This window comes from Populus alba, chromosome 10, assembly GCF_005239225.2.
Source record: "Populus alba chromosome 10, ASM523922v2, whole genome shotgun sequence".
Lineage (NCBI taxonomy): Eukaryota > Viridiplantae > Streptophyta > Magnoliopsida > Malpighiales > Salicaceae > Populus > Populus alba.
In genome coordinates this window covers 4,722,958-4,740,870 of record NC_133293.1, presented here as the reverse complement: position 1 = coordinate 4,740,870, position 17,913 = coordinate 4,722,958, and the positions used below count along the sequence as shown (strand labels likewise).

General features: G+C 31.8%; 1 protein-coding gene across 1 annotated transcript; it reads right to left on the bottom strand.

Annotated features, from left to right (window-relative positions):
* Positions 1–4,586: 4,586 nt before the first annotated feature.
* LOC118034546 (BTB/POZ and MATH domain-containing protein 2) lies at positions 4,587–10,519 on the bottom strand. Its single transcript, XM_035039879.2, has 4 exons — positions 9,876–10,519; positions 8,453–8,801; positions 6,165–6,441; positions 4,587–5,077 (listed from the first exon to the last, which is right to left on the bottom strand). Exons 1-4 carry the CDS (start codon positions 10,304–10,306, stop codon positions 4,902–4,904), a joined length of 1,233 nt encoding a protein of 410 aa, XP_034895770.1. The 5' UTR covers positions 10,307–10,519; the 3' UTR covers positions 4,587–4,901.
* Between the last annotated feature and the right edge of the window lie 7,394 nt (positions 10,520–17,913).

The window sequence follows — 17,913 nt, the reverse complement described above, 5'->3', positions numbered from 1 at the left end:
TTCTAGGTTCCACCTGAAACTGTTCTCCCTCAATAATTCATTTAGAGGTTTACTCAAGATTCCAAACCCTCTAATAAGCTTTCTACAATAGCTTGTCAATCCAAGGAAAACTCTCAGTCTTTTCAAGATCAGTTTCTACTCCTTTTACCAAGACAATTTGGTCAAAATATTCAAATTTCTTCACAGAATGTGCACTTAGATAGTTTAGCAAATAGTTGGTTATTTCTTAGTGTTTCCATGATCAATTTGAGATGCTCAACATGTGATTCTATAGAAGAGCTGTATATTAAGATGTAATCAAAGAAGACTAACACAAATCTCCTTAAATAAGTTGTGAGAAGAATTTAGATTTGTTAAGCTCATCCATTAGTTCATTTACAAGGGGAATCGAAAATATATTTTTAATGGCGAGATTATTTAATTATATGTAATCGACATATAACCTCCATATATTATCCTACTTTTTAACCAAAAGTACTGGTGGAGAAAAAGGATTGTTGCGATGCTGTAAGATTTCATTTGATAGCATTTCTCTCACCAATCTTTCAATCTCTTTTTTGTGAATAAAAGAGCTCTTGGAAAGCCTGATGTTTACTGGTTTAGCCCATGGAATTAGTGGAAATCTGATGATCCAAATTTCTAACTGATGGTAGTTGTTTTTGTTCCTCAAAAAGTAATTGAAACTCCCTCAACAATGTTTTGGTCTCCTCATTTTTAATGTGAACATCTACTTCTTCAAAAGTGGTTAAAGAAAACAGTTGCCCCACAAAACCAGAGATAACTTATTTTAAGCTCTTATAAACTTTGGTGGTTGTTATCATTTGCAATTATATTGGCTCTACAATGCCCTTGAACTCTATATAGTCATGCCTCCCTTCTCGAAAGAAATCTTTATCTTGATGAAATAAATAACAAAAAATAAAAATAAAAATAATGGTAGTCTTTTGAGTAATAGCTTTAATTTCCTGGACAATGGCTTCATCAATGACGTTGGGGGTACTGCCATTATCAATCAAAACTATTAAGTCCTTTCCCTAATAATAAAAGGTGAGAAAAAAAATTAAAAAACTGATTAAACTGATAAAATCAAAACAAAATAACTAAAAAAATCGAACTGTGAAAAAAAAAAACGATTAAACCGATTAAAATTTTAAAAAAAACCAACCAATTCAGTTGAGTTTCGGTTTTATAAGCTAGAAACCGAAAAAACCAAACTGAATCCAAACAGAAAAAAACCGAGCCTAAATTGAGCCAAACTGGAAAAACCAGTCCAAACCGAAAAAACCAAGCCAAACCGGTTTGAACCAGTTTTTGTTCTAAAAAACCGAACCGAACCGAAACCAGTTGTTTTGAACCGATTTCAGGTTTTTAAAAAAAATCAGTTTAGTTACTTTTTTCTGATAAAAACCAAACCAAATTGAAAATGATCATCCTTACCTAACAATTCCTTTTGATCCTTATGGTTTTGTGTGCATATCTAACTACCATAACATTAAGAGATAGACCATATATACTCTTCTATTGTTTCAAATTCTACCTCTATCCCATTAGTATCTCCTTCTTCAGCTTCCTTGAATTCTTCATCGTCTTCATCCATCCCCTTAATCAAATGTAAACCTTTATTATGGCATTGATGACCTTGTTTATATTGCTCCCCGCACTTATAGCACTGCCCAAAGCGTCTCCTCTTTTCATACAATGATTTTGCAGGTTGTTTAGTCTCTTTCAGTGCATCATTTTTCATTTGATTGTTAATTTTGAAAGGAAGGTTGCTCCCGTGTTTGCTGATCCTAGTAGTAAAAGTTGGCTTAGCAGCTATTTTGTTTCTTTTTAACATAGTTTGCATTAGATTCTTCTTGCCATTTTGCCTCTTCAAAGGCTTGCATTAATGAGGAAGGCTTAAGGATCTTTAGCATTAGTTTCACATCATCTTTCAATCAACTAATGAAGTTGGAGATATAATAAGATTATGGTAGTGTAGGGTTCGTGACAGTCATTAAAGATCTGAGCTCCTCAAATCTTTCTATACAGTCTTTTACTTCATTTTCTTGAGATAGTTTATTAAACTCCTTTACCACATCTTTCTTAGCTCCAAACCGTAGGTAGATTCCTTTTGTGAATTCTTCCCAACTAACATCTCCCCATTACTTGCCATAAATCCTTCAAACCATACTTCTACTCTCCCTTCCAGATACATAGAGGTAATTTCCACCTATTGATTTACTGGAATGAGGTGTAGCTTGAAATACTTTTGCCTATCCTAATCCAACTCTTAGGATTTTCTCCTTGGAAGGTTGTGAATTCTATTCTTAGTAGAGGTGTAGTGTGACTTCCTCTATGCCTGTCCCAAGAATTTGATCCTTCCAGCACAATGTTGTTTCTAGGAAGTGGTAAAATTCCATCTGCAACGGGTCCGGTTTTTCCATTAGAGTTTTGGTTCCTCATTTCCTCTTTCTCAGCTTCTGATTGATAACTATAGTTTGCAATGTATTCAATATGGAACCTAGCTGTGTTTTGAATTGTTCATTCTTCTTGAACTGCTCCTCTCACTACTTCTGATTCTGCAGGGAATCCCCATGCCTCTGTTGTAGCTGTTTTTGGAATTCCTCATGAATTCATTGCACTTGTTCTCTCACTATCGTTGCTGACAAAGAATGCTATTATTGAATTAATGATGGGTCTTTAAAGGTTCTTATACCAATTTGTTAAGGGCACAACCTAATCTTTGGAGTTGTAGAGAAAAGATAGAAGAGAGATTGTAGAAAGAAAGAAAGAAAGAATAGAAGCACATTGTACAGAAAAGACCGTTTCATTGATTACTTGATTGTCAAGCTATGAATTGTAGCCCTTACACACGAGAGATGTTCTCTCAACTAACTCCTAACTACCTTCAACTAAAAAACCTAACTTTTCTTCTCTTTTGAGTCAGATGTTTCTTCATTTTCTTCTGCCATTTATTCGGCCATATTCTTTTTACCTCTTAAATACTGAGTACTAAAACTAGTTTACATACCTGCGCTATATTGTGAGACGAATCAAAAGTTTATTCAATATTAAAAAAAAAAAGTATTTTGATTATATAAAATTATTTGATATTATTGTTAAACATAATTAAGTAGGTTTACCTGTAAACATCTTTATTTTATTTACTATTTAGTTCAAGTTGTAGAGAAAAGATAGAAGAGAGATTGTAGAAAGAAAGAAAGAAAGAATAGAAGCACATTGTACAGAAAAGACCGTTTCATTGATTACTTGATTGTCAAGCTATGAATTGTAGCCCTTACACACGAGAGATGTTCTCTCAACTAACTCCTAACTACCTTCAACTAAAAAACCTAACTTTTCTTCTCTTTTGAGTCAGATGTTTCTTCATTTTCTTCTGCCATTTATTCGGCCATATTCTTTTTACCTCTTAAATACTGAGTACTAAAACTAGTTTACATACCTGCGCTATATTGTGAGACGAATCAAAAGTTTATTCAATATTAAAAAAAAAAAAAGTATTTTGATTATATAAAATTATTTGATATTATTGTTAAACATAATTAAGTAGGTTTACCTGTAAACATCTTTATTTTATTTACTATTTAGTTCAAGTTGTAGAGAAAAGATAGAAGAGAGATTGTAGAAAGAAAGAAAGAAAGAATAGAAGCACATTGTACAGAAAAGACCGTTTCATTGATTACTTGATTGTCAAGCTATGAATTGTAGCCCTTACACACGAGAGATGTTCTCTCAACTAACTCCTAACTACCTTCAACTAAAAAACCTAACTTTTCTTCTCTTTTGAGTCAGATGTTTCTTCATTTTCTTCTGCCATTTATTCGGCCATATTCTTTTTACCTCTTAAATACTGAGTACTAAAACTAGTTTACATACCTGCGCTATATTGTGAGACGAATCAAAAGTTTATTCAATATTAAAAAAAAAATATTTTGATTATATAAAATTATTTGATATTATTGTTAAACATAATTAAGTAGGTTTACCTGTAAACATCTTTATTTTATTTACTATTTAGTTCAAGTTTAAAATTAAATTATTTAAAAGTTATCTCAATATAATTTGATTAATTTGGTTCTTTCTAAACAACCTAACTGACCGTTAAAAAATATTTTAAACATAAAATTAATAATAAAAAAAAATATATTAACCCAATTTCTTACCTAGTTTAAATTTAAAATTAAATTATTAATCTAAACAACTTAATTAGTTCAGCAAAAGAATGGTAGGAGAATCCACCATTTACGTAGTGAAATCTAAGTGAAAAGTTCGGTAGTGATTGAATGATGAGGGTGGGGTAATAAAATAGTGGTAAATGTTGATAATGGTGATGGCTAGGCGGCGGGGGCAAAAGTAGCAAGCGGCAGTGGTGTGGTAGTTGAAATCGCTTGACAACAGTGTAGGTGAAAAAATGTGAGGTTCATCAGCTAAAAAAAATTCCTCTGGAAATGGACTTTACATTAATAGATATTATACACAACAAACATCCCAAAAAGCAAATGGAACGTTTTTTTAGCAGCTGCCAAGCTAAATATAACGTATAGGCAGTTTGATTTCCAATAGAGCCGGTGGCTATGGCAAAATGCTTGCAAATGACCTCTATATTACATTCACGTAAACGTTCTTTACTTGCACACAACAAAGTACATCCAGAAAGCTACACAAGCGCCAGAAGAAACGGGTCTGGTTGGTATGATGCAACAACAACTAAACAGACAAGAAAATAAAGTTTCCAGAATTATAGAACAAACTAGCCTATGTACTAGAAAACACGAGACCAACAAATGAACCGCTGGTATTAAATTTCTCTTACAGTGAACTGTCAGTACAATCACTAAAATGTCTAAAGCCTAGCAAGCTCTGATTATTGTCCAGTGGACTCATCTGTTCTTTCCATATCAATGTATCCTTTGCTTCACCCGCCTTCCATTCATATCGCTATCTAAGGTATCATTTCCATGTGTACAAGTGATGACAGAACGCTCACCATTTTTGGCAACATATTGCAGTAGTTCCGTGATGACAGAAGGGCAGCTTTCTTTTAAGTATTCAAACCCATCTGTTTGCATCACATCTGAAACGAATCACCAGCACACGGTCATTAGTTATGCATTCATAAAGAAAGTCTCCAACCAACAGTCACTATCAAAACTTAAAATACCATGCACACACCAGCATGCAGGAAAATCAAGGTGGACAACAATCATGTGTATAGAAAAATGTTCATTCATTAGTTTCCATACGTCCCCAACAATAACACTAGGCCAACAAAAGGAGAGAGTAGAGGGCAACCAAATATGACACAAAGCTTTGTTTTTTGGTAGTTTGGGAGGCCATCTGATTACATGAACATACACCACATTCAAATGATAAAGAGTTGACTAATGCAATTACTGTTTGAAAACAATTTAAACACCAAGGGGGGTTGGCTGAGGAAACAGATGAAAAACTGAGCTCTGTCAAAGCCTAATCAAGCCATGCATAAATCAGCATTACCTTTTCGTTGACTTATGTTCACTGTTTCCGAACAACAAAAGGCATGGGCACTATAATGCAGTAAAATTAAAAACAAGTGCACGCAGCAACATAAAACACACACACACACAAAAGAAAAAAAAAAAAAAAAAAACCTTTCTAAATGTGATAAATGTGAATATATTGAATTTCATGTGAACACATCAATCAATAACTATCTTAAAATGTTAATTGCTCACTGGATCTTTTGAGGATCAATCCATTCAAAAGCTACAGTGCAAAAAATGGGAAAGGGTGGTTGGTTGGCTTGCCCATTGCTCTTTCTTTCTTTTTTTTCGTGTGAAGTAAAAAAAGCCATTAGCAAGTCATGACTCCATCAAAGCGGGTTGCTGGGGAGAGATTAAGGACAATCCTACCATACAGCACGTTTGCATCAACTGTTTTCAACTTCAAGACTTGAACCTGCAATTTTATGCTTGCATGTCCAATACTTGTACATTGAACACTATGTCATACAGCACGTTTGCATCAACTGTTTTCAACTTCAAGACTTGAACCTGCAATTTTATGCTTGCATGTCCAATACTTGTACATTGAACACTATGTCCGTAACTCATTTATCAAAAAAGACAATTTTCTACAACATATCAAAAATCCAAATGGAGGCACAGGGATGAAAGTCTTACCTTTCAAATTTTCAGGCAAAGCAATGAATTTGAGACATACGGACTTTAGTTGGATGCACTGATGCTGCTCCGCTAGAGCTAGTGTTGTTGCAACAGTGTTTATTGAGACATCTTCACAAAGTCTAGCCTCACAGAGCAATCTGAGCCTCTCAAGTGCATAGCGATCTGCTGCTGCAAGCAGATGCTGAGCCATCAGTGTAGAAACCCATTTTGAGTTCAAACCAACAAGTTCCTCAACGTCTGGTAACGCATCCCAGTACATAAAATGGATTAACGCCTGCAAACACACAAACATGAGAGAAGAACAAGTTATATTTGTGCAAGCTAACCTATTCACCTTTCCTCTTGTTTGAAAGATTATTTATTAGCCTTGTGATCATTAAGGTACTAGGTAAGCTAATAACCTGGTTTATAGTCTTTAGGATGAGTGTGATTTAGGTTTAAAGGGATTTAAATATTATTCCAGAAACATTTGACACCTTTAAGCCTGTCCAGTGTGCCTTCTAACCAACAGAGCTAGGTTCATAGGAGGTTAAATGGTGATAAAGATGTCACCAACCTCTGCCATCCCGATATTCCATAGCTTTTGCACCAATATTACATACACCATTTGCATTATACATCCAGGCACCATAAACATTCAATTCTAAAAAGTTTTTAAATTGGGAACATTTGCACCCTTAACATTTATCACGATTTATATTGGCTTCAATCCAATTATCAGAAGAAGAATCTAGTTAACAGAACATTACCAACACTAAATAGAAAGCCAACATGCTAAATAAAAATAAAGAAGCAGGGGTAATGACAGGGTGAAAGGGAAGCACAATTAGGCCATTCTTCATTTAACCTCACAGTGAAAGGGAAGCACAATTAGGCCATTCTTCATTTAACCTCACAACAAAGTCATTTCCTTATTTAGGTCCAGCCCATTTTCGCCTAGGGCAAATGCAGTTACTACTATCATCTGTGTGACTAAGTTGAACATAGTAGAATTGTTTGGTGTCATTTTGTCCACAACAGCATATGCTTAGAAGCCTAAAAACGATTGAATTCCAACAAGAACTGAGACGAGATAAGACTGACTTGTTTTAGAAAATCATCAATGCATTTTTTACAAGGAATGGAAACGGTACAGTGTAGTTATCCTACTGCAATTTTATCACCTGATCTATCAAGCCAGAACATGGCTGAAACATAGTTCAAAATTTTTGCCAAAAGGAAGTTATGAGGTGTGAATCAACTAGAGTGTTATGTACAATTAAGCAAGGATACTCTCAAGCTGGTGCAATGAAATATGCAGCCTACTTGACTAGTAATGGACAAACTGCATATATAACAGGACAAGCAGGATGAGAAGCAAGAAACAGTAAACCTTAACCGGAGTGAGTAAGAATAAGGATAGGAGCAGTGCCTTGGGAGATGAATCCACATGTACATTTGTGTATGGCACCACAAATATCCTGCACAACACCACAATTGCTCACCTAACAAAGGCAACCAGCCAATAAAGCTACCTCTTCCCATGAAACTTATCATGGAATGCATAACATCTCATAACTAATGCATTAAAATTACTAAAACCTTTTAAGTGCAGACCAATACTTGAACAATAAGGACCACCTGTACTCTCAAGTATATGCTACAGCTACAGCTACATCCAAGACATTACAATAACTTGGCAAGTTCACCACTTCAGATAAATTCCACCTTTCCAATCTAAAATACATTTAACAAGCACAATACTTAATTGTGCCTCACTCAGGAGTTCTCATTTCAGAAAGTAATGCTTTCCACTATTTTCCTCTTTTATTTTATAGCATGAAAAGGAAAAAAAAAAAAAAAACACCCTTCAATCAAGGCTTTGGCAACAAATCTAGAATTAGAATGCATGTCATAAAACTTGCACATGCTAGGTTCAAAACAATATTGACATCTCCAAACTTGCAGTAATAGATTGTCTGCTTCTCGACTAAAAGTTAACAATCACTCACATTACTTGTGCTTCCCAAAACACTTTAAAAATGTAACCATATCAAACAAAAGGGCAAATATGACAGCATATTCCATTCAACAATCTGAACAGGAAGAAACAAGGCACAACCATAAAAACAGACAGCAGAAAATGAATTAAGGCTTTTGCAACTAAGATTAACATTCCAGTCAGATATTATCAGATTTGTTTTCACAGCTTGTTTCTGTCTGTGTGTGTATTCATGCATGCTCACATGCATGTAAAAGAGAGAGCGAGCGAGAGTGAGAGCAAGAGCGAGAACAAGAAGGGGGACCTTAAATACCGGGGCTTCCATGTCTTCAACTTTGATGCATTGAGTGTTTTGATCTTTCATTGGACCAAAAAGCTGTGCTCTGAACACTGGTGAGCGTGCTGCCAGAACTATTTTGTGAGAAGCAAAGGTTTCTCCATCAACTTCAAAATTTACATCAGTTCCCTTTCCACTGTCTAAAAGCTTTCCAAAATGCTGACCAATATTGGAAGGTGGCACGGAAATGGTGTAGGTCTTAGGCCCCTCGGTGTGAGACTTAACAACACCAACACAGCAGCGAACTAGTAGGGTATCATCCTTAAGATAGTCTGATGTCTCTAATTGATTCCTTCTATAAAATCGTTTATAACCCCTGCAGTATCCAACAGCAGCACCCATTACATTGTGTTTTTCATCCACCACAACATCCACCAGTAATAAAAACTTCCGAAACTTAAAGAATGAATAAAAGATACTTGGATAATGCTGGTGGTGAAAAAAATTGGTCTGAGAAAAAAATTGTTGATTCCCAGAGAGTATCCTTGCATGCTGCAAGGATGGCATTGCAAATGAAAAATCCAAGAGAACATAATGATGTTGTTAATATGTACTTAAGATGACAAGACGCTTAAAGATACTTTGATAATGTTGGAGGTGAAAAATTCTGGTTTGCGAAAAAAAAAATGTCTGATTCCCAGAGAGTATCCTTGCACACTGCAAGGATGGCATTGCAGATGACAAATCCAAGAGCACTAAATAATGAAGTTGTTAATACGTACTTAAGATGACAAGACGCTTAAAGATACTTCAATAATGTTGGAGGTGAAAATTTCTGGTTTGAGAAAAAAAAAATGTCTGATTCCCAGGGAGTATCCTTGCACACTGCAAGGATGGCATTATCCAAAGGAGCAATAAATAATGACGCTATCAAGATGTACTTAAGATGACAAGACACTTAATAGTAAAGCCTATTAATACATCTGTAATCACACAGTATATGAACAACAAATAGGAACAGACATTTTGACATTTTAAAAGAGGAAAAAAAAAGTTCAAGAATGCAATTAAAAATGAAATAGTGAGATACAGAAATATAGAATAATAACAACAGACATTCAACTAAGTGAAAAGTGCTCTATATAACTTGAAAATCGAAAAAAAAAGTAAAAAAAACTATACTTAATTTCTTTTCCATATACACTACAAGTTTCCATCATTTCTAAAAAATAAATTCAGTAAATTCTAAATTCTCACCAAACATCAAACAATTATTGTTAAACCACACACAAAACCCAAAATTAGCATGCCATAACAAAAGTAAAAAAATTCTACCTGACAAAAAACAACAATCAATCGTAATCATACAAGCACTTTGATCAATTAGAATACGCAACCCTAAAAATTCAGAATTCAGACATTTCGATCTAAAAAAAGAGAGAAAACTCACCACATACTGCCACGATACTTAAGCGTATAGGGCCCGCTCTCAAGGGCTCTCCCAAAATGGCTATGAACCTTATGCCTTTCTTTCCCACTTTGATCCATCAACGACAATTCAAACAAAGCCCTAACATCCGTCCCCTCGCTGGCAAGGGCAATGAATAAGGAGACATAAGTGGCATTATCTTCAGGGCTTTTGCCATCTGGGTAGAAATATATAGCCCATGCATATCCACCAATATAAAAAGTATCCGATGCGATGTATTTGCCTACCCCCATGCCTTTCGAGAGAGAATAGCCACCGATCTTGAATTCATGAGACCCATTTACGGTTTCCGTTATAGAAGATGATGTTGTTTTTGTTGGAATTGATGATGATGGGTTTGATGTGGGAGGTGCTGCTGGGAGGTCTCTGCTAGAAAACCTGATTGTGCCCATCAACTATTGATAAAAATGGTATCTGGGTATCCTGCGTTTTCGTGTTTTCAGGGTTATGGATGAGGGAATTGAAATGGGTCTGATTCAATTTTGGATTTGGAGAGAGATATGTGTGTTTTACGGACAATTAGGGTTTTTCAGGTAAAAAAGATTAGATGTGTTTTTTTTTATAGGAAGATGTGAAAAGAAGAAAAAAAGTTTGTGGTGGTGGAGGTGGAGTAGCTACTAAATATTTACAAAAAGTTGCATAATTTGTATTTTGAATAAACAAAGTTTTCATATTCTATAATTAAAAAAAATCATGAAAAAACACTATCATATATGCCACTACCAAAATTTCAATAACTTAAGTTATATTAAAACAAAGAAAAAAAAGTACATTAATCAATCATTAACCATTAAAATGGAGGACTCACAAGTGAATCTTAACCATATTTATTTCCTGAAAAGTAATTTTCAGGAAACCATTTTCCAAGCTTTCTTGTGTTTGTTTATTATTAGAAAAGTTGGTCAACGGAAAACACTTTCCGGTCAACGAAAAACATTTTCCAGATAATTCCAGTCAAAGAAAAATTTGGCTTGGTTTTCAGGAAAGTGTTTTCCCTTTAGTTGTATTTGTTTTCCGGAAAGTGATTTCCGGGAAATCACTTTCCAAACTTTCTTGTGTTTGTTTGTCATTAGAAAAGTTGGTAAATGGAAAAAACTTTCCAGTAAAAGAGAAAACCAAGCTAACTTTTTCTTTGACTGAAAACTATTTTCTGTTGACCAACTTTTCTAGTGGCAAACAAACACAAGAAAATTTAGAAAATAGTTTTCCTAGAAACTATTTTCTAGGAAACAAACATGGCCTTATAACCTATAACACTTATCGTCGCATTTCTTATTATATTTTTAAGTTTATTATTATTTTTTAAAAATATTTTTTATTTAAAAATATATTAAAATAATATTTTTTATTTTTAAAATTTATTTTTAACATCAACGCATTAAAATGATATAAAAATATAAAAATTATATTTTTTAATTAAAAAAAATATTTTTTTAACTATAAAAACAAACAGAAACTTTAATATATGCCAAATAAAATTGTACTTTTTTTTAGATTAATCATTAATGTTATATATGGTAATTCTATTCTTTCCATTGTTTCAATGTGGTGTAGGATTTTTTTTTTATTTTTTAGTATTTTAAAAATTTATTTCCTACATCAATCTCATATATTTAGAAATATTTTATAATTCTCTTGAATATTTGTCTTAAGGTTTTAAAGTTTGAACCTATAAAATTAAGATATGAAACAAGTATCTTTAACCATGTTAAACTCTCTAAAATTTGAAATTAAATAAATATATGAAAATTAGAATAATATTTTAATTTTAGTATTGAGTTTGAAACTGTAACACCTACCTTCCATGACACATTAAGTTCATTAATCATAGTAATATGACTTCTTTAGGGAAAAAAAAATTTTCTTTTTTTCTTTTATAACATATTCATCTTGACACTTATCATATTTACATTTTCATATTTGCATTTCCATGTGAAAGGAGTCTACCAAAATTTCAGCAGAGTTTCCTTTGTATTTAGATCATACCAAGTTATCAACTAATTCATAATTACCTAAACCACCACCATCATCATTGCATGGTCCAAACATCCTGAATTTACTTCTATAATCATTACTCAACACATCACACAATCCATCCATCCATCATATATACTTTATGAACAAGAACAATATAAAAGTAGCCCACATATCATTAATTAAAATCTAGTTAATTTTCCTGAATAATATAAAAAATCCAATATCACCTCCCGTTAAGGTAAATATTCAATTTACTACATCGGACAAATATTTATTTACCATTTCATGTAGATTTATTCGGGGGTTTCTGATTAGTACTTAAAAGTGTATTTTTATCAATGTTTTATATCATCATTTTGCGCTTGAAATATCAATAACTCCTTAACTGAAACATGCTTTATAATAACATACCTAATAATATAAGGTACCTTTAATTTATGGTAAATGTTTATCTTAAATGCAGACCTATCATATAAATTAAAGGATTGATTAATGAGTTTAAGTATTAAAATTGAAAGGACAAAAAGATGGTCAAACTTAGAAAAGAGATGTTGGTGCAGTCCAAACTGGAACACTGTTCGATAATTGGGTCATATCTCGAGTTCTAAATGCTCAAATGACCTTAATTGTTTGGACAGATTCGGTATGACATAGGCCTATAACTTTTATGTGGAGTCCAAGATTTAAAAAGGTTGTTTTCAAGTCCAAATTATAGCAACAACGGAGAAGTCTGAATCTGTCTTACAGCCCAAACACTGTTCAGTGTTCAACCCATATCTCGAGTTTTATAAGTCCAAATGACCTCAATTTTTTTCCTGGAAAGATAAGACAATTTCCTATAACTTTCATGTAGGTGGTTCCAATTCTGATACTAGCAATAATGTTTTATTCAGACAAAAAGATAAGGATTTTGATCAAGTCAAAAGTTAGCCACCCACTCAACAATTAGTCATAAATCAATAGTTTCAAATTTTGGCCAATAAAAGGAGGCATTTGCCATGCGTTTAGGATCTGGATTGTTCAGATCAAGATCATGCTCTTTATTTCTTTCTTTATATTTTTGTAATGTTTAAGTTTTATTTCATGTTATATTTTCCTTAATCTCTTGTTTATGCTTTTCATTTCCTTTACTATACTTATGTTCGTATGTTGTTTTTTTATGTTTATCTTCTTCATTATGTTTAGGTAAGTTTATTATGTCAATGTGAAAAGGTTTCACTAATGGTGTTAGAATAGTTATAATATAAACTCAATATGGACTTCAATGTTTATATTCAAGAAAGTTTGTTATTAACATGTCTTATTTTTTTATCTTACTAATTCTTAATACCTTGCTTGTTAAATAGTTAATCTAGATTTGTGTTGTATAACACTTGGTACAACAACTGTTTGGCACTTTCATAGCCAACCGTATGATATAACCTACACATGTGCTATCAAAGGAACTTGCTTTGTTGTTAACATAAGTTAGCATCATAAATTCCTAACAATATTTAAAAGTATGATGTTACTTAAATAAGATAATTAATATGATCATGTTAAAAATTTATAATGAACTATTAAGGATAAATTATCCGATTGGAACCTCCTTTGTGTGTGGTTTCCAGTTGATTAATAAAAAGAGTTTATACTATATTTATTTTTAATACTATTAGTAGATTCTCTAACCTTGACATTTATTTTTATCATTGCTGAATCCTCACATTAATCTTACATCTCAAAGTCCTCTTTAACTTATTATTATTATTATTATTATTTATAATTTATATAGTTAACCTTCTTGTGGTTCAACCCTAGTCTTGCCGGGTTATTTATTACTTCAACACTCCTGCACTTGAAACAACACATCAATCTTTTGGTCGTGTTAGTTTCACAAAAACAATAACTTGGAATTGAAGTACTATATAATACTTTCAATAAAAACTTTTATTTTAAAAGAAAAATTAAAATTAAAAAAAATGTTTGTAATGTAGTATTAGAACAATGTTTGTTTTTGCAGTTGGACCACACTTTTCGAAAAAAAAACAATTAGCTTTAAAATAATTTTTTATGTTTTTTTATCATTTTTGATGTGTTGTTGTTAAAAATAAATTTTTTTAAAAAAAAAAAACTATTATTTTGATACATTTTCAAGTGTAAAGTATTTTTAAAAACAATTTCTATCAAATTTCAAATACGCTCTAGTAACACAAGTGAGCATGATTGTGATCATGACAATGAAAAAAGTATTTGTTGTGGTGTGTGTGTGTGTGTTTTTTGTATTCAAGTGGATAAGAGAGAGCAATGCAATTTTTTTTATTTTTGTCTATTTTGTAACTCCATTAAAAAAGATTTCTTTATTTTTAAGAACATGAAATAATCATAAAATAAGTATGACAGTATTCTTTTTCAACAAGTAAATTCCATGTTTTCCGCTCTTCTCTTGTTGAGAATTCTTCTTCCTAGATCATCAAGCATTTCCATCTTTTTTATTGTTATAACTCATTTTTAGGTTATTCTCTAAATTCATCTTTTTTCTTTTTAAAATAAAAAATAAAATAAAGACTAGTATTTTGGCAGAAGTAAGTTAAGAGAATTTCACATATAGAAAAAAAAAATCAAATTGTAATTTTGGAATGGAATCAAGAGTGTAATTGTACCTTATTTTACCAAAAACTAAAGAGACAATGTAAATTCAAGGTTAAATTACATGATTATTAGATGAATTTGCATAAAAATTAAGTCTAAAGGCATAATTAGATTTTTAATAAGCCAATCATGGGCCAAATTAAAGTTTAATTATGTTTAAGAATTACTTTTGGTCCTATTGAAATATTTAATTAGGTGCAAAGACTTAATTATACTTTAAATGGGTCAAATTAATTTTATTATGGGCTTAATTAGTGGAAACTTAAGTTTAGGTGCCCAATTTGAGCTTAATTGAGAAGATTGAAATTTTACAAGATTAAATTTAATTTTTACCGAGTCAATCAACTGAAATAAGAGGTAAGATTGAAGAAATTCACAGTCAATAACCATTTTGCAAAAAGTGTCAAAATATAAGAACTCAATTGATCGAAATTAGAGGTGAAATTAAAGAAAATTAAAATTTTAATGGTCAATTAAGAATTAAATTGTATAAATCAAAGACCAAGAACCACAGTGAAAAACGTGTTGAAATTCGGGGTTGACATTGAAGTTTAACAGGGGCAAAAGTACATAAAATTAAAAGTTTATGGTCAATTAGAGGTGCAATTGAAATAAATTAAAAGATAAGAGACCAAATTGAACACCAACTAAAACCCTAATTTAAAACTTTATGAGCCAAAACGACATTGTTTTGAATAGTAAAAAAAATATCAGAAGACACATCATCTGGTAATTGTTTATCTTCTTCTTCAATTAAGTCAGAAAAAGTTATTTGAGTGACCTTCTTTTCAAAATGTTTAATGCTTCATTTCTCCACCAAATTTGACAAAACTTGCATGCAAACAATTGGTTGACATTTGACTACAACCTAATGTGGTCCTTTCTGACCAATTGACATCATAACAATTGTGGCACTATCTCATAGTAGCCAACCCAAACAACCTCTTTCTACAGTAATTCTTCCAGGCCATGATGACAACTTTAAACCAGTGGTTAGGATCGTTCTAGGTCAAATCAAGGACCAAGATTTGACATCATTAAAGATAAAATATCCCTCTTCCATCCCCTAAAAAATAAGGGTAGATTGTATGGCCTAATGGAGAAGAAAAAGAAAGCCAAGTTGAGAAAAAATCATATTTGCTCAGTTTTTTTATACACCCTCTCGGCCACCACTTTGGCCCCTTCCTCCTCCACATCTTAGCCATCGTTGCCACCACCAACTACTTATCGGTCTTCCCTGCAACACCACGAATGCCACCAACAACTTTCCTCCTCTTACAAGGCGAGTTTTCCCTCTCTTTTCTCCTCCCAAACCCCCTTTATCCATTGCATTCTATATGTAATAACCATAAATATTTACCACATGGTCACTCAACTGGTGACCATGCGAGCTTAGGCTAGATCCAACCCATATGGTTGCGTCGAGTCTAGCCCGGTAAAAAAAAAGGTCAGGCATATTGGCCCCCCAATCGACCAAACCCGCTTTGGTTGGTTGGGTCAGGCCCAACCCAATATAATAATATAATAATAATATTATATAATATTTTAAAAAATAAAAAAATTCAAAAAAAAAATTAGAAGTCTTTTCAAAAATACTTTTGATTTTCTTGCATGTTTTTCTTCTAATTTGTATAATATCAGGTTGTATATTTATACTATAAGATACAAACCTGATATTAAAATACCTCATTTTCTCCGAAACATTTCTAATTTTTTTAAAAAAAATTCAAAAAACAATCTCAAAATTTTAAAATTAATTTCCTCTTACAAATTGTTTTTTGTTTACATGCATATGGCCAAATCCTAAAAGTTTTCTACACATACTTTTTTATATATATATATATATATATAAAGCATCTTTCTCATGTTTTGAAATGCAAAAATAAATATCATAACTAATTTATGATTATCCGTTAGGTTTGGTCAAAATATCAAAAATCCTTCACCAATCATTTTGTTCATTTTATATTAGGATTTAGATGCAGACTTTAATATTTGAGGATTGCAAAACTACATAGTAGAGTATACCCTTAGGTATTAAATATATAAAGTGCAAAATAAATACGATGCTAAAATTTAGACTCTAGAATAATTAAGATTTAACCTAGTAAAGTAAATATTTTCTCATGAAAAAAGATTTTTCTTAGACCTTAGAAAAAAGATCAACAAATGGAAACTTGACCTATAAAAAATCAAACAATAATGCAACTTATCTTAGATAAGGTGTACTAGAGGTGATGTATCTTTTCCATGCACAACTAGTCCCTTACCCAAACTCTCACAGACCATTAGGTTTTCTAGTAACCATAATACTAGATAGTGACTTCTAAACCTTAATCATGATTTTATGATTAAACCTAAAACTCTTTTCTTTCCCAACAATACCTCACCAGAAGGCATTAAAACACATCGTTCAATGTCGCCCCGCGACATCTATCATTGCTATTTACTTATGTTTTTATTTTTTCATTGTAAACTTTTATTTTCCTTTCTTGTAAACTTATATCCAAAGCTTTGAGTTTATTCTGTATTGTGGTAGCAATTGTTTTTCAAAGTATTTTTCACTTGAAAATATATCAAAATAATATATTTTTTTTATTTTTTTAAAATTCATTTTGACATCAACACATTAAAATGATATAAAAACAAAAGAAAACAAAATTTTTTAAAAAATCTATTTTTTTAAAGCATTTTTAAAATGCAAAAACAAACATATTCTTTATAAAAGCTTTAATTCAGCAATCATGAATAGGTCCATAGATTTTAAGATTGTCAAATATCTAGTAGTGTGTTTCACTTCAAGGATATGTTGAGGGAATATAAAGTTAAGCATGATTATTAACTAGAGAAAAAACTATTAAAGGAATAGGTAGGTGCATATTGTTTGGGTAATGGTTGTAGATGTAGTATTTATGCTTATTTGTTACTTGGTACCAAAACTATTTTGATAAAGTTATTGAAAGGAAAATATAGTTGTATTAAATCATCCACTATCAAGGAAGTTAACTTTACATCGATAGCTAAAAAACTATTGCCCCTACTTAATATTGACCTTAACATATTCAATGATGCTCTTGAAACCATAAATAATAAGTTTATAATAAAACTTCATCTAATATAGTCGTGGAGGGCTAAAACTAAAACTAGAAAATTTGTTTAAGGCAATCATATAAGAAGTTGATTAGATATTTTTAGTTATTGAAAGATTTTATCCATATTTATGATGTTTACTAAATGTTTAACCCTAATTTTAATGTTGATGTTCATTTACCTTAAAAGTTTCAACAATCTATATTTATGTGAAATCCATGAAAGATGACTTCGTAAATGATTATAGACATTTTATGGGAATTAATGATTTCTATTTCAAGGGTCCTTATGAATTAAGTATTAT

Bases quoted from the DNA above. Each gene is read 5' to 3' on its own strand.
- LOC118034546 (XM_035039879.2), bottom strand. From the start codon at position 10,306: ATGGGCACAATCAGGTTTTCTAGCAGAGACCTCCCAGCAGCACCTCCC. The intron at 8,802-9,875 runs GTGAGTTTTCTC...TGGATACTGCAG, and splicing joins AAGTATCGTGGCAGTATGTG to GGGTTATAAACGATTTTATA. The intron at 6,442-8,452 runs GTCCCCCTTCTT...GTGTGTTTGCAG, and splicing joins TGGAAGCCCCGGTATTTAAG to GCGTTAATCCATTTTATGTA.